This window comes from Oncorhynchus mykiss, chromosome 16, assembly GCF_013265735.2.
Source record: "Oncorhynchus mykiss isolate Arlee chromosome 16, USDA_OmykA_1.1, whole genome shotgun sequence".
In the NCBI taxonomy this organism is placed as follows: Eukaryota; Metazoa; Chordata; class Actinopteri; order Salmoniformes; family Salmonidae; genus Oncorhynchus; species Oncorhynchus mykiss.
Window position 1 is genome coordinate 31608169 of NC_048580.1, and position 21008 is coordinate 31629176.

Here is a 21008-nt window from a genome sequence, read left to right on the forward strand (position 1 = left end):
AGCACAAACATAGGTGTATATTTGGCTCAAACATAGACCTCTATAATGTACTATACTTTACTATAATGTGCTCTGTACTGTAATGTCATTTACTGCTCTGTAATGAACTGTACTGTACTGAACTCTACTGTACTGAACTATGCTGCAATGAACTGTACTGTACTGTGCTATACTGTACATTATTGTAATGTACCTTAGTGTACTACACTGCACATTACTGTACTGAATTATAGTTTACTGAACTATATTGTACTGAACTGTACTGTACAGAGCTATACTTTACTCAAAGGGCGGCAGGTAGCCTAGTGGTTAGAGCACATATGTCAGAGTCAAGGCCCGCGGGCCACATCCGGCCCGCAAGAAGGTTTTTTACGGCCCCTGGGATGATCTTGATTTATTATTAGAACCGGCCCGCAGCAAGCCGGCAGCCCGCAGATCTTTTACACGCACCAATACTACATTTCCCACAATGCAAAGGTGACGCACCGAGCAGTAGGCTGCTTCATTTCAATATTTATTGGCACAGCAGTCGTCAGCATCACAGTAAAATTAACTTTCAGATACCCATCAAAAATGGCAAAACGGAAGGTGGATACTGAGAACCGGGGGTTTCAAACAAGGTGGGAGTCGGAGTATATGTTCACGAAGGTAGCTGGAAAACCTGTGTGTCTTCTGTGTGGAGAAAGTGTGGCGGTACTGAAAGAGTATAATCTGAGACGACATTATGAAACGAAACACGCGGACAAAAACAAGAATATGGACATGGAACAAAGGCTACAAAAGGCAGAGGAATTAAAACGAGGCCTCAAATCTCGACAGGCTCTGTTCAAAAAAGCCAAATCACAAGGCCAGGCTGCTGTCAAGGCCAGTTTTATTTTGGCAGAAGAGATCGCTAAATCAGCCCGGCCATTTACGGAGGGGGATTTCATCAAAAACTGCATGATTAAAGTTTGTGACGAAGTTTGCCCAGAAAAAAGGCAACTCTTTTTAAATGTGAGTCTGAGCAGAAACACCATTGCCGAGAGAGTAGACCAGTTGTCCATCAATCTAAAAGAGCAGCTTGTGAAAAAGGGAAAAGATTTTATTGCATATTCCTTGGCTGTGGATGAGAGCACCGACATTTCTGACATTGCCCAGTTGTCAATTTTCATCCGCGGAGTGGACTCCAACCTAAGCGTGACAGAGGAGTTTTTGGCTTTACGTCCTATGCATGGCACAACTACGGGGCATGATTTGTATGAAGAGGTGTCAAGATGTGTAAATGAGATGGAGCTGCCTTGGGAAAAACTCGTGGGTTTGACAACCGACGGAGCACCTGCGATGTGTGGACACAGGAGCGGACTGGTGGCGAAGATACGGGAAAAGATGTAAGAGGAAAACGCGACAGGTGAGCTGACAGCTTATCATTGTATCATACACCAGGAAGCGTTGTGCGGTAAAGCCTTGAAAATGGAGCATGTAATGAGCATCATCACGCGCACAGTTAACTTTATCAGAGCCAAAGGTTTGAATCACCGCCAGTTCAAGGCATTTCTGACGGAGTTAGAAACGGAGCATGGTGATTTGCCTTATCACACAGAGGTGCGATGGCTAAGCCAGGGAAAGGTGCTTCAAAGATGTTTCGAGCTTCGTGAGGAGATTTGTCTGTTCTTGGACAGCAAAGGGAAAGACACAACACAACTCCGAGACGAAATGTTTCTGTGTGAAATGGCTTTTCTGTGTGACATTACGAGTCATCTGAATGCAATAAACTTGCAGCTGCAGGGTCGGGATCGTGTCATCTCTGATATGTACAGTACAGTGAAGGCATTTAAAACCAAACTGACTCTGTGGGAGACGCAGATGCGGAAAGAAAATTTGAGCCACTTTCCCAGCTGCCAGACCATGAAAGAGAAGCTCTCTACCAGTGCGTTCCCGAGCACACAGTTGGCTGATAAAATAGGTATGCTTGCCGCTGACTTTCGACGCCGATTTGCTGACTTTGAAGCACAAAAAAGCAGGTTGGAACTGCTCGGTAACCCATTTGCTGTTGACGTGGAAAGCTCACCACCAAACCTCCAAATGGAGTTGATTGACCTCCAATGCAATGATGCACTGAGGGCAAAATATGCGGCAGTGGGTGCTGCGGAGTTCGCCCGTTTCCTCCCCGGCACAATGCCCCAGCTGCGCATCCAGGCTGCTCAAACGTTGTCTATGTTTGGCAGCACATACCTGTGTGAACAACTGTTTTCTTTGATGAACCTGAACAAAACATCACACAGAAGTCGACTTACTGCTGAACACCTCCACTCAATTCTGAGGATTTCTTCAGCTCAGAGCCTTACCCCGAACATTGATGAACTTGTGGAAAAGATGGGACACCACCAAGTATCACCCTCAACCTCAAACAAGTGAACATTACTGTGCAATCACATATTTAGAGTTTTTACTCAGTTCAAGTTTAAAAGTTAAAATGTAATATTTGTTTTCACTGCATGTTACTTCTCCTTAAACAAAGTGTTGTTTTTGATTAATAGATTTTTGCACTTTATTTTTTTGTATTTCAATCCAATTATATTTTAAAAATATTTCAGTTGAGTGGATGATAGAAAATTGCTATTATTGTTTTTTCTTTGAAGTAAATTTAGCCCACTTTTGCTAAAATAGAAAATATAGTCTACTGATGGTGCCTTGAATACCGGTTTCTTTCATTTAATGTTCATGTTATGGGGATATTTATATAAAGGAAATTTGTCTTTTGTGTCTGTTGAAAATTAAAGATTACTGACAGAGCCATAAGAAAATATTGCTTTATTTATCTGATCATATTGTAATATATTTGTTAGGTTTTCAGTAGGTTCAATTAGGTTCACTAGACTATATGCGTCATTTAAAAATTTTTCAATGAACATTCGAACAGTCCGGCCCTCGTCTTGTAGCTGATTTTTTTATTTGGCCCTCCGTCCATTTGACTTTGACACCCCTGGGTTAGAGCATTGGGCCAGTAACCGAAAGATTGCTAAATCAAATCTCTGAGCTGACAAGGTCATCTGTCATTTTGCAACAAGGCAGTTAACCCACTGTTCCTAGGCTATCAATGTAAATAAGATTTTGTCTTAACTGACTTGCCTAGTTAAATAAAATATAAAAAATTTACTCCACTGGATCTTACTTTTACCCATTTAAACTGGTCTTGGTCTGGTCATGGTCTCGACCCACTTGTCCATGGTCTGAGAATCTAGTCTTGGTCTAGATCTAAAGGGGTACGGTCTTGACTTCATCTCTGGTACTCACACCAATGTTATACTTTTCAATCCATGTGGGTAGTGGATCTGTGCACACTTAAGGAAACACTGTAGAGTATTGAAATGCATGGCCAGCAGGGGGCTCTATTCCCTCCAAGTGTCTTGAATTGTCAGGCCCAAACTCACTCAAATTCACTGGCTCACAGCTGCCATGACATTTAAGATATCAACTTCATGTATAATACATTTCAATATCTTGGTCTATAGATGCTGTACAGCAAGTTTGGGAGAAATTGGTTTTGTCGTGTCTGAGGAGATGTTTAAAAATGTAGAAGAATTTATACTATTTTCAAAACAGATAATCCATCACTGTGACGTCATTGGACCAAGAGGCAAATTTGTTCCTTTCGGTAAACATATGTACCAAATTCCAAGACTCAAGGTTGAACGAGGAGTCGGCAGACCTTTTGAATTCAAAGTCTGTTTATAGCATCACCATTTGACCAAGTTGTTTTTGTGCATCAATTTACAGAATCCCAGCAGCTTCACTGCTGAACCCCTAATAGTGTACACCAACAAATACAATAGGGTTTCACCAGCTTTTCTGGTGTGTATGGCTTAAAATGTGTATGTTCTAAATGCTGACTGAGTGCTTAGGCACCTAAAAAAAGAGCACTACACCACTGACCACTTCACCACTTTATTCAAAGTAAAGCCCACTCACTAGGGTAGCGTCCCACCTGGCCAAGATCCAGTGAAAATGCAGAGCGCCAAATTCAAAAACAGAAACACTCATAAAAATTCATAAAACATACAATTGTTATACATCGGTTTAAAGATTAACTTCTTGTTAATCCAACCACGGTGTCCGATTTCAAAAAGGCTTTACGGCGAAAGCATACCATGCGATTATCTGAGAACAGCGCCCAGCAGGCAAATCATTACAAACAGTTACCAGCCAAGTAGAGGAGTTACACAAATCAGAAATAGCGACTAAAATTAATCACTTACCTTTGATCTTCATATGGTTGCACTCACAAGACTCCCATTTACTCAAATGTTCCTTTGATAAAGTCCCTGTTTATATCCAAAAACATATGTTTTGTTAAGTAATGCAAAGGCTCAAACGAAGTCACAACAGGCAGACAACATTCAAATAGTATCCGTAAAGTTTGTAGAAACATGTCAAACGATGTTTATAATCAATCCTCAGGTTGTTTTTAGCCTAAATAATCGATAATATTTAAACCGGACAATAACGTCATCAATATAAAAGGTAAACAAAGGGGCACTCTCGGTCGCGCCCATGAAAAACCTCTGGGACACTGTAGGGTCCACTCATTCAGAGTGGTCTTACACTCTCATTTTTCAGAATACAGGCCTGAAACAATTTCTAAATACTGTTGACATCTAGTGGAAGCCATATGAAGTGCAATTTGAGTCCTAAGTCAATGGATACTGTAATGGCATACAATAGAAAACTACAAACATAAAAAAAATCCCACTTCCTGGATGGATTTTTCTCAGGTTTTCGCCTGCCAAATCAGTTCTGTTTTATTCACAGACATTATTGTAACAGTCTTGGAAACTTTATTGTGTTTTCTATCCAAATCTACCAATTATATGCATATCCTAGCTTCTGGGCCTAAGTAGCAGGCAGTTTACTTTGGGCACACTTTTCATCCGGAGGTGAAAATAGTGCCCCCTACGCTAGTGAAGGTAATCACTGTTACCAGGGGAACATCCGTTGAAATATGACTTTTTTAGATATAGTGTAACCTCAAATCATTTTTCTTCTGTTTGTCCATCAGGGTCCTGAGTTCAATGGCTACCTAGTTGGGCGAGGCAACTCCAGGGAGGTGGACCTGAACCGGAATTTTCCAGACCTGAACGCTCTCATGTACTACTATGAGAAGACTAATGGTCGGAACCATCACCTGCCCCTGCCTGATAACTGGGAGCATCAGGTATGTACAGACAGCCCTGCAGATCAACCACAAGACCAAGTACAGGAAGAATACATGGGGTTAAGACCAGGGATTGAAACCCAAAATTCTTTCCAACAGTTTCTTTCTGAACAGAACCACTGTTTTTTACTTAGCAAAATACAATTCTGAACCGGTTTGAACCCCAACAAAGTCCCCGTTTATATAAACTCAGCAAAAAAGAAATGTCCTGTCACTGTCAACTGCGTAAATATTTGTATGAACATAACAAGATTCATCAACTGAGACATGAACTGAACAAGTTCCACAGACATGTGACTAACAGAAATGGAATTATGTGTCCCAGAACAAAGGCAGGTCAAAATCAAAAGTAACAGTCAGTATCTGGTGTGGCCACCAGCTGCATTAAGTACTGCAGTGCATCTCCTCCTCATGGACTGCACCAGATTTGCCAGTTATTGCTGAGAGATGTTACCCCACTCTTCCACCAAGTTCCTGGACATTTCTGGGGGGAATAGCCTTAGCCCTCACCCTCCGATCCAACAGGTCCCAGGTGTTCTCAATGGGATTGAGATCCGGGCTGTTCGCTGGCCATGGCAGAACAGACATTCCTGTCTTGCACAGAACGAGCAGTGTGACTGGTGGCCTTTTCATGCTGGAGGTTCATGTCAGGATGAGCCTGCAGGAAGGGTACCACATGAGGGAGGAGGATGTATTCCCTGTAAAGTACAGCGTTGAGAATGCCTGCAATGACGACAAGCTCAGTCCGATGATGCTGTGACATACCGCCCCAGACCATGACGGACCCTCCACCTCCAAATTGATCCCGCTCCAGAGTACAGGCCTCTGTGTAACGCTCATTCCTTTGACGATATACCCTCCTAAACCCTTTACAATGAAAATCTGTGAAGTTACTTGGATTTTTACAAATTATCTTTGAAAGGCAGGGTCCTGAAAAAAGGATGTTTCTTTTTTTGCCGACTTTAGTTCCTTTTTGTTGTTTTTTTTAACCTGTGAAATCAATATATATTTTTTTTTTTTACATTTAACTCAGATAGAGCAGGCACTGTGACTGTTGTGCGTGTTGTTATTAGGAAAGTTTTGTTACATGTTGCTTGTTGTGGTAAATTCCTGTTTAATACTACAGTGTGTAGTGTGAGGTGATATGTTGTGATTACTCACTGTGGACATAGGCCTAGAGCAGAAATGCAAGAGAAGTGACTAGCCTAATCCATCTGCAATGGATAACTGCTAGGAAGAAAGAAAGTGGAGTGTTGTGTAAAAATGATCTATTTCCACATTTTAGAAAGCATTTATATTATCACACAATCAAACCTATGATGCTATTAACACTACAATTGCCTGGCCTTTCATGTTGCTGGGCTACACCTTTAGCACACAGATACATCAGATTCATATCAACCCACAAGATGCGCAAACATGAAAACCAACGCTTGATAAATAGTGCATAAACAAATATAAAGCATGAATTGCATTAATAAATATTTGTGGAAATACAGTATATACATGTAAAAATTGAACAACAATAGTTATTTGTTTAGAGTCAAAGATGTGTTTTTTTTTTATTCTACAAAGTCCAAGTGAGAAATGTGGTCCGAAAGCCAATTTTTGACACTTCCAGCCAAAGACCCATCAACAATCTAACAGTCTAATAAATACATTTTAATATATGCTATCTGAAGAATAATACATTTGTTGTGTTCATAAAGGTCTTAGGTAACATAAATACTAAAAAACAATTATTTCTAAGATTTACATTACTTTATTTTAGGCTCCAAGTAAAAACAAGTCTTTCACAAAGAAGTCCATTATAATTTTGTTTTGGCAGGTCTAAAGAAAAATTGTGAAAATAAGAAAATATATTTAAAAGAAAAGCTTAAAATATGCTATCATGTTACTAGTCTTTGCTTAGTAGCCAGAGCAATGTGCCAGGCGAGTGGTCATGTGTTGAATGCATGGACAGCGCAGATATTCTTGTGAACATTTGGAAATAAAGCTGTACATCTTGAATTTTGAGAGTTATTTGACAAAGGTAAATGTCATAGAAACTGAAAAATATGACCTTTCTGACACTATATAGACATAAAAATGTTTTACCTGCATAAAGTGATGCTCCTTTCCCTGCATCTGTCAAATACAAGGTGCGCCCATCTCTTCATGTATGATTTGACAACTGATAATATTGTCACTAATCAACTTAATCTTCTCTATTGGCTGTCTTATTATGTGTGAAATTATTTTCGATGTAGTTTCGTTGGGTCGGCTGCGCAGGCTGACTGGCATTGTTTCCCTTTCGCTCATCAACTTGGATAGAGTCAAGGATATGTTTTGCATTATTCTAAAGGCCTACTGCAACACGTATCATGTGTTAGTTTCCCTTACAATAAACACTGATAAATAACCATATCACAAACTCATTACACTATTATTTTTCTAAATGAAATCAACCACTTCACCCTCCTTATCATTGATGGTCCTAATCTGAATTCAATTGTGAAATAAAATACACAACTATCGCCCATATATCCTTTTGCCATTCATTCAGTCTCATCCTTGCCCACCCAAGACAAGCTTGCCCCAACCTCCCATCTTTTTCCTCCCTCCCTACCTCTCAGACACACTTACACCCATCCATCGACTTACTAATCCATTCTCATTCATTCCCGCCCAACATATTACCTATACATATTCATATTCACCATCCCTCACACTTCCCTCACACTCTCATTTATATAATATAAACTACAAAAGACTGCTCCTTTTTTTTCTCAAAGTAAGAAAAGCTATCCAAAAATTTACTATTTACTGGGTTCAAAAATCCATGACATAGTGGTATCGGATCATTCTCCGGTATCCTGCTTAATTAGACCAACAGAAAATACATTAACAGAATATGGAGAATGAACAAACCCAAAATGTGTTAAATGAAGAAAAAAAATACAAACCTTCACAATTACAGGATATAAAATGAACGTGGAAAAAACTAAATAATGGCAATAGGAAAAAGAGAAATAATAACTCATGATCTACTGTAATCCTTTAAGTGGACCACAACAAATATAAAATACATAGGATGCTAAATAAGTGACAACAATCAACAAATATATACATACATATAAAGATAAGTGTATCCCATTACTCAAGAATATGAAAGAAGATCTAATTAAATGGAACAATCTTCCATTAAATCTTAGTTAGAACAAAACCTCTTCAGAATGGCATGGCTCCCAATGATTTCCTATTTCTTCCCAGTAATATGAATTACCTCACCAAAGACTTTCTTTAGAAAAGTATAGTATACCAAACATTAGCAACACCTTCTTAATATTGAGTTGCACCCTCAATTCGTCAGAGCATGGACTCTACAAGGTGTCGAAAGCGTTCCCCAGGGATGCTGGCCCATGTTTACTCCAATGCTTCACACAGTTGTCAAGTTCACTCGATGTCCTTTGGGTGCTGGACCATTCTTGATACACATGCGAAACTGTTGAGAGTGAAAAACCAAGCTGTTGAGAGTGAAAAACCAAGCTGTTGAGAGTGAAAAACCAAGCAGTTCTTGAAACAAACCGGTGTGCCTGGCAAGGGCTGTGGCGGTCATGAAATACAGTACAAGCTGCTGTTGCGCACCTTTGGAACATTAAACATTTTTAAAAGTCTAATAAATCATCCTATAGTCTGTAGGCTTGTTATTTTTGCAGAGAAAGTTAGGCTTAAGTCTTGTGCCATTATTTTGTATTATATGATTTTATAGTAAGAAGAATATAATTGAACTTAGTTGAATAAAATAAAGGTTATTTTTACCATTCCGGAGCAAGAGTGTGCATATGAAGTGGCTATGTTTGAGTGTAAAAGTGATCATTTGAAACAGGTCCTATATGCTAGATTTAGAGTTATTTGGCAACTTTAGAAGTCAATGATACAAACCATAGAAATATGGGTGGCATGATGCAACTATAGGCTATTGATGTGTAACCTTAATTCAACTAGGCTAGTCAGTTGAGAACAAATTATTATTTACAATGACGGCCTACCAGGGAGTGAGTTAACTGCCTTGTTCAAGGGCAGAACGACTGATTTTTACCTTGTCGGCTCAGGGATTAGATCCAGCAACCTTTCGTTTTTTTCACCCATCAGACTCTTCTCAATTCAATTGTCTTTACTGATATGTAAAATTAGTTTACATTTAGAATGGACCATTATCAAATGGGCAGGAACTGTGCGCTTCACTCATGCTGGTAGGCTACTCCGGTTATTTCACTCCACACATCAACCACTGTTTGAGGAGCATGGGATTGCTACAAAGATTGCAAACACTGAGTCTGTGGTGCTAGTCTGGGGCCAAGCTTCCTGCCATCCAGGACCTCTATACCAGAACATGTCAGAGGAAGGCCCTAAAAATTGTCAAAGACTCCAGTCACCCTAGTCATACAATGTTCTCTCTGCTACCGCATGGCAAGAGGTACCGGAGTGCCAAGTCTAGGTCCAAGATGCTTCTAAACAGCTTCTACCCCCAACCCATAAGACTCCTGAACATCTAACCAAATGGCTACCCAGACTATTTGCATTGCCCCCCACCCCCTTCTTTTACGCTGCTGCTACTCTGTTATTATCTATGCCTAGTCACTTTAAGAACTCTACCTCGACTAACACTAACCGGTGGTACCGGTACCCCCTGTATATAGCCTCGCTATTGTTATTTTACTGCTGCTCTTTAATTATTTGTTACTATTATTTGTATTAATTATTTTTATTAAAACTGTATTGTTTGAGGGCTTGTAGGTAAGGTCTACCTACACCTGTTGTATTCTGCGCATGTGACAAATAACATTTTATTTTATTTAAAGGAGCTCTTTAAACTTGACCCCAAAAAATCTGGGTCAGATGGTTTAGATTTCGTCTTTAAGGTTGTAGCCCCTATCATCACCATCTCTATCTCTGACTTTTGTAACCTGTCTCTCCTCTCTGGGGAAGTTCCCATTGCTTGGAAGGAAGACACGGTGCATCCTTTATTTAAAGGGGCAGATCCAGATGATATAAGCCCATTTCTATTTTGCCCTGTTTATCAAAAGTTTTGGAAAAACTAGTCAATAATCAACTGACTGGCTTTCTTGATGTCTATAGTATTCTCTCTGGTATGCAATCTGGTTTCTGCTCAGGATATGGATGTGTCACTGCAACCTTAAAGGTCCTCAATGATGTCAACCATCATTTCCCCCCAGGAATGCTGTGCCATTGCCGTGCCTAGATTAGCAATGTAGGTGTGTGTAGCTGTCATTCAGTGCCATACAGGTTCGATTGTATCACTATCAGAATAAAATGATATGATACCATGGTTAAATGCAGCCAAGGGCAGGTCAAAGCCAAGCTAAGAGACAGTAAGTTCAGTTACTGCCATTTACATTTGTATCACAGTAACTTTTTGCAGTTACTGCTAATGTGACCCCCATTTTCTCAAACAGAATATAATAGCGACAGGATACTTGTTCATATGATTAAGCATGTATTTACTGTAGCAAAAAATGGCATGAACTAATAATCGACCAAAGAGCAGTTACTGCCTTTTGGCTTGGTAGGGCAGTATTGTTGTCTCTACCATCTTGCCTTTGTGCTGTTGTCTGTGCTAAATAATGTTTGCACAATATTTTGTGCTGCTACCATGTGCTGCTGCCATGTTGTTGTCACCATGTTGTGTTGTCATGTGTCGTTGCCTTGCTATGTTGCCTTAGGTCTCTCTTTATGTAGTGTAGTGTTTTGTCCTAAACCTTGTCCCCGTAGGAAGTCATTGTAAATAAGAATTTGTTCTTAACTGACTTGTCTAGTTAAATAAAATAAATCAAACTGGTGATATTCCACCCAAACCGGCTCTCCAACCCTGTTCCTGCAGCTACCCAGTGCTTAATTTGGTAAGCCAAGTGAAATCTGTTCGGGAACATCGATAGTAACGTTTTCACAACAAAACATATTTAATTAAACTGTTGACAGGCCCTCTGAGTGCTGGAGAAAGAAATGAAGGATAGAGTGGAAGAGATGGAAATGCACAGGGTAAGATATTCTGTAGCTAAAAGTAATTTGTCAGCCTATTAATTATGAACATATAAAAAAGCGGGAACGTGTACTGGAGCAATGAAGTGGTGACGCAGGGTACCGTACTAGACCACAAATTACCTCTAAGTCCCGCGGTGTAAGCTCACCATTTTTAAAGGAGAAACCACTATGAACTGTAACTCAGTAAAATATTTGAAAATTGTAGCATATTGCGTTTAATTTTGTTCAGGATAATCCATGTCATAACAAGATGCCCAGTGCTTCAAGCCTCCTCCTCAACCCTCTCTCGCTCTCTACCTACCCCAGAATTTCTGTTGCATCTTGCGCCATAGGGTATACTTGTCTGTCCATCATGCATGTAAACAACTAGCACTGATTGGTGAAGTAGGGCAGGAGTGAAACTGTGACAGTCAGTGCAGTGACAGCCAGGAGGAAAGGTGGAGGGATCAAAGGGTAGGACGGATGGATTCCGGAGTATAAATCCTTGATCATAAGAGAAGCAGCCAGGCACTCATGTGGATGGATCAATGGGTGGACTGGGGGCCTTTTAGTACCCCAAGCTGGGTATAGTTGGGGAAAGCAGGAAGTTAAGTAAGCAAGGACACAGAGATAAAAAGTAAATATAAAATACTAAAGGTGTGTTTTTAGTCTAGTTTTAAACATTGAGACTAAGTGGATTGACAGGCTGTCCATAAGGTTTGGTGCTCTGTAGGAGAAGGGACGCCAGCTTTGTTTTTTGTATTTGCAGAATGGCAAGAAGGCTGGTGTGCAGTTGTATTGGCATGTCTTTAAGGTATTTGGGAGCTTGCCAGTGTAAAGCTTTGTATGTTTTGTATTGGAGACTGATCAAACTTTTTGTTTCCTGGTCGGCAGCATTTTGTACGAGTTGGAGATGTTTCAGATTGGTAGCGTTACAACCTGATAGAAGAGCCTTATAGTAGTCTATATAGGATGTAATAAAGGCATGGATTCATTTGTCTGCATCAGTAAATAAAAGTAAGATTAAAAAGTCCCCATCAAAATCCATCAGACTTTTTTTTGCATGGGCTGCGTCTCAGTCCTCCGCATCCGCCAATGGCGGCCTTCTGCATCTACGGTGGAAGGTAGCAGAATTTAGCTGTGTTTGTCAGAACAAAATCTGTATTCTCGCTGCCTTTTGGCTTACAAACTAATATGACAACTTAATGGAAAGATTAGACTCTCACAAACACGATGGTGTTTTCCGTTTTACTTTACAACCCCCACAAGAGTCACAGAACTCATCTGAAGTCGGTAACACCAATCTGCCAACTTCTGTCTGTAGCGTCCAAACAGTTTGTGTGTTACACACTATGACCTCTCTATGGAAAGGAGAGACTCTCAAGAACATGTACATCTCTAGGACGCCCAGAAGCCTTGCAAGACTCGTCTGAAGGTAGTTTAAAAACAAATGTATATATTATATATATTTTTAGACCTAAAAGAGTCCTAAAATTCCAAATCAAATAGCTAAATAATCCTTGGTATGACCATCTTAAAACAATTCCATTTGTTAGTTTAGTAGAACCCCTTCACTCCTTCGGTATTAAATAAAAAGGCTGCACTGGTTGTGTTCTTTATGTGGGTATTGATGGAGATTAATTTAGATTTGATAGACCATACATGTTAAATTGATTTTTTTTCTCATCTTTCCTACATAAATCCTCCAAATTCCTGAACAAAACTGTGAACACAGTCTACTTTTTTACATTGGATAAACGTAGCGATAACGTAGTAATAAATACATCGTACACTGCAGTTAAGGAACAATGGGAAAGCAATTCTGCTTTGAAAGTTCATTTAAAGAATTTGAGGTTAGGATAGGCTAAATGTTTTAAAGTTTGTATTGTAGCACATGTAAATGGGTTATAGTTCAAAAAATCTGTATGCAAGCTATCTAAATTGGGTCAGTTTGCACAGTTTGCACAAATGTGATTTGGTGTTGATAGCTTCAATAGTTCAAAAGGAGACTTTTCTAGAATTGTTGATGTTTGTCTATTGAAGTGTATGACCCTTTTTATTGCCATTGAAAAGCTTTGGTATTCATTTTAAATATTGTTGTCGTTCAAAAAGTATAAATGATATCCCCCCAAATTCTCAAGCAGTCTAAGTTGGGGTGATCTGCACATTTAAATGTTGGTTTTGTGTTCATAGCTAAAAGACAATCAAATAATATCAGGGGAAGAAATTGACATTTCCTGAAGTAAATGTGCATGCTTGCAAGACATAAACTATTTATCGTTGTGAAATAATAGTAGTAGTGGTATTGGTAGTGACGGCAACCTAAGTGTTTCAACCACTCCACAAATGTCTTGCCAAACTATAGTTTTGGCAAGTCGGTTATCTACTTTGTAAGTAATTTTTCCAACAATTGTTTGCAGACAGATTATTTAACTTATAATTCAGTGTCACGATTTCAATGGGTCAGAAGTTTACATACACTAAGTTGACTGTGCCTTTAAACAGCTTGGAAAATTCCAGAAAATGATATCATGGCTTTATAAGCTTCTGATAGGCCAATTGACATCAGTTGAGTCAATTGGAGGTGTACCTGTGGATGTATTTCCACTTGGATTCGACGTGCCGCAGCAGAGCGAACACTTTATGACAAGGGTGGCTGGAGTCTTTGCCTTCCTCTGACACCGCCTGGTATAGAGGTCCTGGATGGCAGGAAGCTTGGCCCCAGTGATGTACTGGGCTGTACGCACTACCCTCTGTGATGCCTTGCGATCGGAGGCCGAGCAGTTACCATACCAGGCAGTGATCTTGATGGTGCAGCTGTAGAACCTTTTGAAGAACTGGGGTCCCATGACAAATTTTTTCAGTCTCCTGAGGGGGAATAGCTTTTGTCGTGCCCTCTTCACAACTCTCTTAGTGTGATTGGACCATGTTAGTTTGTTGGTGATGTGGACACCAAGGAACTTGAAGCTCTCAACCTGCTCCACTACAGCCCTATCGTTGAGAATGGGGGGTGCTCTGTCCTCCTTTTCCTGTAGTCCACAATCATCTCCTTAGTCTTGATCACATTGAGGGAGAGGTTGTTGTCCTGGCCCCACACGGCCAGGTCTCTGACCACCTCCCTATATGCGGTCTCGTCGTTGGTGATCAGGCCTACCACTGTTGTGTCATCGGCAAACTTAATGATGGTGTTGGAGTTGTAGTCAATTCTCACATAGTGCATTCTCACATAGGTCTTCCTTTTGTCCAGGTGGGAAAGGGCAGTGTGGAGTGAAATAAAGATTGCATCATCTGTGTATCTGTTGAGGCGGTATGCAAATTGGATCAAGTTTCTTCGGGGTGCGGCCATGCCATGAGGAACGAATGACCTAACTCTCCTTGGAAACCAAACTCCTATCGACTTTTCCTATCCTACTCAGACAGAAGCAATCATCCCAGAAATTATCCTGTGAAACTCACTGTTTGCATTAAAGACTAAATGACTGAATTCTCAATCCATCCCTGCTGGGATCAGAGGAAGAATTTACTGCTTAGAAGAGCTCTCACAGACTTTGCTTTCCCGGACAACACTGCCTTTTTCCCGGCTCTATCATGGCTTAATCCCATCCAAACGTAATCCAACTGGGCAGGCAACATCGACATACAAGTAATATTACCCTGTAACATTTTTCATTTCCTCTTTCAATTTGTAAGATCATATCATTCAAAAACATCCTGTGAATGTACAATTGTATTTGTATTTATTAGTGATCACTCCTCCTGGGGTCCAAATATATTAAAGCACTTATATTACAAAAAAAACTAACGATAAAACAGTACATCATATAACATTATTACACCACTACATATCTACAATACAAAATGTTCAACACCACCAGACAACAATATCACAATGTATGCGTATACATCTGTCTGTACCTTTGTGTGTCTCTTCACAGTCCCCATTGTTCCATAAGGTGTATTTTTTAACGTTAAAAAAAATCTGATTCTCCTGCTTGCATCAGTTACCTGATTTGGAATAGAGTTCCATGTAGTCATGTCTCTATCTAGTACTGTGCGCCTCCCATAGTCTGTTCTGGACTTGAGGACTGTGAAGAGACCTCTGGTGGCATGTCTTGTGGGGTATGCATGGGTGTCCGAGCTGTGTGCAAGTACTTCAAACAGACAGCTCGGTACATTCAGCTTATCAACACCTCTTAAAAAAACAAGTAGTGATGAAGTCTATCTCTCTTCCACTTTGAGCCATGACAGATTGACATGCATGTCTGCAATTTTACTAAGTCCCTCTTTGTGGCTCCTGAACACACTACTGAACAGTAGTCTAGGCGCGACAAAACTAGGACCTGTAGAACCTGCCTTGTCGATAGTGTTAAGAGGGCAGAGCAGCGCTTTATTATGGACAGATTTCTCCCCATCTTAGCTACTGTTGTATCAATATGTTTTGACCATGACAGTTTACATTCCAGGGTTACCCTAAACAGTTTAGTCACCTCAACTTGCTCAATTTCCACATTATTCATTACAAGATTTAGTTGAGGTTTAGGGTTTAGTGAATGATTTGACCCAAGTGCAATGCTTTAAGTTTTGTATTTTGGTTGAGTACAGCAGCCATTCATATTTAATACTCTCGCCTGAATAACTGTGTTGTATCCCATTGTACCCTGCCTTTATATGGTATCTTTTAACTACCTATTTTAGTAAATAAAACCTTGAATTAATTATTTGTGAAACTGAAGCCATTTGCGAGTGACTGGGTTTTTACAGCTCCAGAGCTTATCGGCTATTCAGAATGAGAATATAATCAAATCTAATGTGATTATATTGTTAATATAGTAATTCATGGTATAACGGTTAATTATAACTACTGATATAGTTAATTCAAGAGTTTCTCTATATCCAACCCTTAATACATAGTAATGCCCCTCTTAAGATGACTACTCCTGGCTAGCGTTTCCATCCCAGAGCAAGCACCAATTTAGCTTGAAGGTAGCTCGGCCAGGACTCCTGTGCTACCACCGAAGCATACTCCTGGGCTACAATATCGGCCTGCTAGCTACCAAGAGCTACTTGGAACCCTACTAATTCCACGACTGGTCTATCGACATCACCGCACGAAGAGGCAAAAACAGACTTACCCCCATCGCGATGCCCCCCCCCCCCCCTCCCCTAACTGCTTGCTTGCTAACCCGGTCTGCTAACTGATAGCTTGCCCTGGTCTACTAGCTGCTAGCTTGTTTAGCTCTGGCCTACTAACTGTTAGCTTGTTAGCCTGCTAACTGTCTGAATCGCTGTGTCCCCAGCCAGCCCAACCACTCACTGGACCCATATGTTCACTTGGCTACGCATGCCTCTCTCTAATATCAATATGCCTTGTCCATTACTGTCCTGGTTATTGATTACTGTCTTATTTCACTGTAGAGCCTCTAGCCCTGCTCAATATGCCTCAAGCAACCATGTTGTTCCACCTCCTACATATGCGATGACATCACCTGGTGTAAACATCTCTAGAGACTATCTCTCCCTTCATTACTCAATGCATAGGTTTACCTCCAATGTACTCACATCCTACCTTACCTTTGTCTGTACACTATGCCTTGAATCTATATTATTGTGCCCAGAAACCTGCTCCTTTTACTCTCTGTTCTAAACGTGCTAGACGGCCAGTTGGTATAGTCTTTAGCCGTACCCTTATCCTACTTCTCTTCTGTTCCTCTGGTGATGTGGAGGTTAATCCAGGTCCTGCAGTGCCTAGCTCCACTCCCACCCTCCAGGTGCTCTCATTTGTTGACTTCTGTAAACGTAAAAGCCTTGGTTTCGTGCATGTTAACATTAGAAGCCTACTCCCCAAGTTTGTTTTACTCACTGCTTTAGCACACTCTGCCAACCCAGATGTCTTAGCCGTGTCTGAATCCTGGCTTAGGAAAACCACCAAAAACCCTGAAATCTCCATTGCTAACTATAACGTTTTCCGCCAAGATATAACTGCCAAAGGGGGCGGTGTTAGCCTGCAGAGTTCTTTATTACTTTCTAAGTCTGTACCCAAACAATTTGAGCTTCTACTTCTAAAAATTCACCTTTCCAGAAAAAAGTCTCTCACTGTTGCCGCTTGCTATAGACCTCCCTCTGCCCCCAGCTGTGCCCTCGATACTATATGTGAACTGATTGCCCCCCATCTATCTTCTGAGCTCGTGCTACTAGGTGACCTAAACTGGGACATGCTTAACACCCCGGCCATCCTACAAACTAAGATTAATGCCCTCAATCTCACACAAATTATCAATGAACCTACCAGGTACAACCCCAAATTAGAGGTCGAACGATTAATCGCAATGGCCGATTAATTAAGGACGATTTCAAGTTTTCATAACAATCGGAAATCGGTAAACACGGGCACCCTCATAGATGTCATCTTAACTAATTCGCCCTCCAAATACACCTCTGCTTTTTTCAATCAAGATCTCAGCGATCCCTGCCTCATTGCCTGCATCCGTAATGGGTCTGCGACCAAACGACCACCCCTCATCACTGTCAAACGCTCCCTGAAACACTTCTGCGAACAGGCCTTTCTAATCGACCTGGCCGGGGTATCCTGGAATGACATTGACCTCATCCCGTCAGTAGATGATGCCTGGCTATTCTTTAAAAGTGCCTTTCTCACCATCTTAAATAAGCATGCCCCTCTCAAAAAATGTAGAACTAGGAATAGATATAGTCCTTGGTTCACGCCAGACCTGTCTGCCCTTGACCAGCACAAAAACATCCTGTGGCGTTCTGCATTAGCATCGAATAGCCCCTGTGATATACAACTTTTCAGGGAAGTTAGGAACAAATATACACAGGAGGTTAGAAAAGCTAAGGCAAGCTTTTTCAAACAGAATTTTCCATCCTGTAGTACTAACTCAAAAAAGTTATGGGACACTAAAGTCCATGGATAATAAGAGCACCTCCTCCCCATACTGGTATTTGATTATTTATTTTGCTCCTTTGCACCCCAGTATCTCTACCATTCCAGTGTTTAATTGCTATATTGTATTTACTTCGCCACCATGGTCTATTTATTTCCTTAACTTAACCTCATTTGCACTCACTGTCTATAGACTTTTTGTTTTCTTTTGTTCTACTGTATTATTGACTGTTTTGTTTATTCCATATGTAACTCTGTATGTGTCAAATTGCTACGCTTTATCTTGGCCAGGTCACAGTTGCAAATGAGAACTTGTTCTCAACTAGCCTACGTGGTTAAATAAAGGTAAAATAAAATGAAAAATAAATTAGATTAATTTGGTTAGGATAACAACATTAATCAAATCAATACTTTTTTTCAGTAATTAATCAGTAAATGATCTTTAACTTCTTGATCCTACTTGAGACGCAGATGTCTCAACTAGGCACCTGGAAATGCAAATGCGCTACGCTAAATGCTAAATGTACTCGTTAAAACTCAAACCTTGGTCAAAATTCACAAGCAGGGTATTGAATTAAAGCTACACTCGTTGTGAACCTAGCCAGCAAGTCAGATTTTTAAAATGCTTTTCGGCGAAAGCATCAGAAGCTATTATCTGATAGCATGCACCCCCCAAAATGCCAGCTCGACACGTAAACAACAGATTTTGCGATAGCCGGCGCTACCCAAAACGCAGAAATAAAATATAAAACATTCATTACCTTAGACGAGCTTCTTTCTTGGCACTCCTATATGCCCCATAAACATCACTATTGGGTCTTTTTTTCGTTTAAATCGGTCCATATATACCCAAAATAGCTTTGTATGGAAGCTGTGTCATTCAGAAAAAATCATCGTTTTTAAACGCTGCGTAATTTTTTAAAATTAAAAAAGTCGACGATAAACTTTCACAAAACACTTCGAAATCCTTTTGTAATCCAACTTTAGGTATTAGTAAACGTTTATAATCTATCAAAATGATTACAGGGCGATGTCTCTTCAATAGGTCCTCACTTCAAAAACAATGCCATCTGATCTCTCCCTAAACTGCATCCGGGTGAAGACTGGAAAACTGGAGGTCAGACAGATGTATTTTCCAACAATTAATTCAATTGAAAATTAGTACAATGGCGCCATCGTGCGGAATTTGTATGAGGTGCAGGCAAATTCCCATTAAATTCTGTTCTCTTTTAACAACTGGTGGAAGTGACTTATGGAAATTATTTTTTGCTTTCAGAGAGCAGTTTTTCTTGCGTTTTTCAATGAAACACACGCTCTGTTATAGTCACAGCCGTGATTTAACCAGTTTTAGAAACTTCAGAGTGTTTTCTATCCACACATACTAATCATATGCATATACTATATTCCTGGCATGAGTAGCAGGACGCTGAAAAGTTGCGCGATTTTTAACAGAATGTTCAAAAAAGGAGGGGGTAGGATGAAGAGGTTCTAATATAAATTAGCCTAAAGTCACAACAAACCAAATCAACATTTTTGAGGTAAACAGGTAAAAAAAAATGTGATTTTACTTGTTTTTTTATTTCAGTGATTTGTTTTCCTCATCCTTGTTGTGTAGTATAGGGCTCTGAAAAAAACATGAACAAATGCTCCAAAAAATAATTGTATTTTAAAAAATCTCTTAGTAGTGCTGTGTAATTAAGCAAAAGTTTATTTTTGTTTTTTAAATAACTAATTGACCGATGTTGTTTCACTTATAAGCTCAATTTTCCATTTCTTTAGAGATTTCTCTCTAGGACATGTCGTCCAACTCACCATAGTTAGAGCAACTGCCCCTAAAAAACAACTTCTCATTTAGAAAACAGCCTCATCAATATGTGTCAAACACTTGGTCTACCTTCAAAATTTGCTACAAAGTGGATAACTTTGGTCATGTCAGTCTCATCCAAAACAGAATTTAGTGAGACCTGTGTCATTACTGCATCACAATGTAAATGAAGGTTGGGTTTGTTTCAACCCTTCCCACATGCCTACATCTGGCATTACACAAGTAATCATCAATTCAGAGTGCAGCTGCACACGCCCCAACCATAATGCCCGTGGTAAATTTGATTGACTTTGGGCTAGTTAAGACTAACGGTTAATTATGTTAAAATTTCAATAGCTCCAAATTTACTCGACCTAAAAATTCTCGCACAAATATTGAAAGCATTTAATGGAAAAACTAAAAGGTGTGCAACATGAAAATATTGTCTAATTTTCATTGTGTAATTTATTGACAATCCCTAACTAGCCCCAGAGATAGAATATCCAAAGTCAAACCAATATCTCCACGGTCGCACACCAGCTGGCTGAAGCTAAGTGTCGAAATAATTTGGCTAACTCTTTCCACCTGCAAACACACACGAGACACCCACATTGAACCACTCTCCAAAACCAACTCATGTTTGAATTCGGTCATGGCCACTAGCAAATATGAAATGAGGCCAAATCAGCAAACGTGGTAATTAACTACAATTACCTATTCTTGTTGGTTCTTACCTGGGCAAGCCTGTGGGGCTGGCAGATACACGGACAGGAAAAGTGATAGAGACACCTAAAGAACAGTTGCTTAGGTATCTCTACCTGACAATACATCTAATTGATTGATAGCTGTTAGCAGTCTTAAAAGTATGCCTTATCTACTTTGAAGAACTACTGAAATAGTGATTTTTGTCAGACAGCAGGCAGCTAACCAGCTAGGCTAGACTCTTTGGGTTCTACTAAGCTAACATATTGAATTGTTTTAAGATGGTCATACCAAGGATCATTTAGCTATTTGATTTAGAATTTTAGAACCCCTTAAACTGACCGATTTTGATGTAGATGTTTTATTATGCTAATTCGATTTCCACA

At 40.0% G+C, this 21008-nt stretch overlaps 1 protein-coding gene across 2 annotated transcripts in view; it reads left to right on the forward strand.

Annotated features, from left to right (window-relative positions):
* Positions 1–21008, forward strand: part of cpn1 (carboxypeptidase N, polypeptide 1) — a 156883-nt gene that overhangs the window by 82588 nt on the left and 53287 nt on the right. For both annotated transcript variants that reach the window (XM_021565593.2, XM_021565595.2), the window contains exon 3: positions 5036–5191. In XM_021565593.2, coding sequence (XP_021421268.1) covers positions 5036–5191 — 156 coding nt within the window. The remainder of the gene's footprint in view (positions 1–5035; positions 5192–21008) is intronic.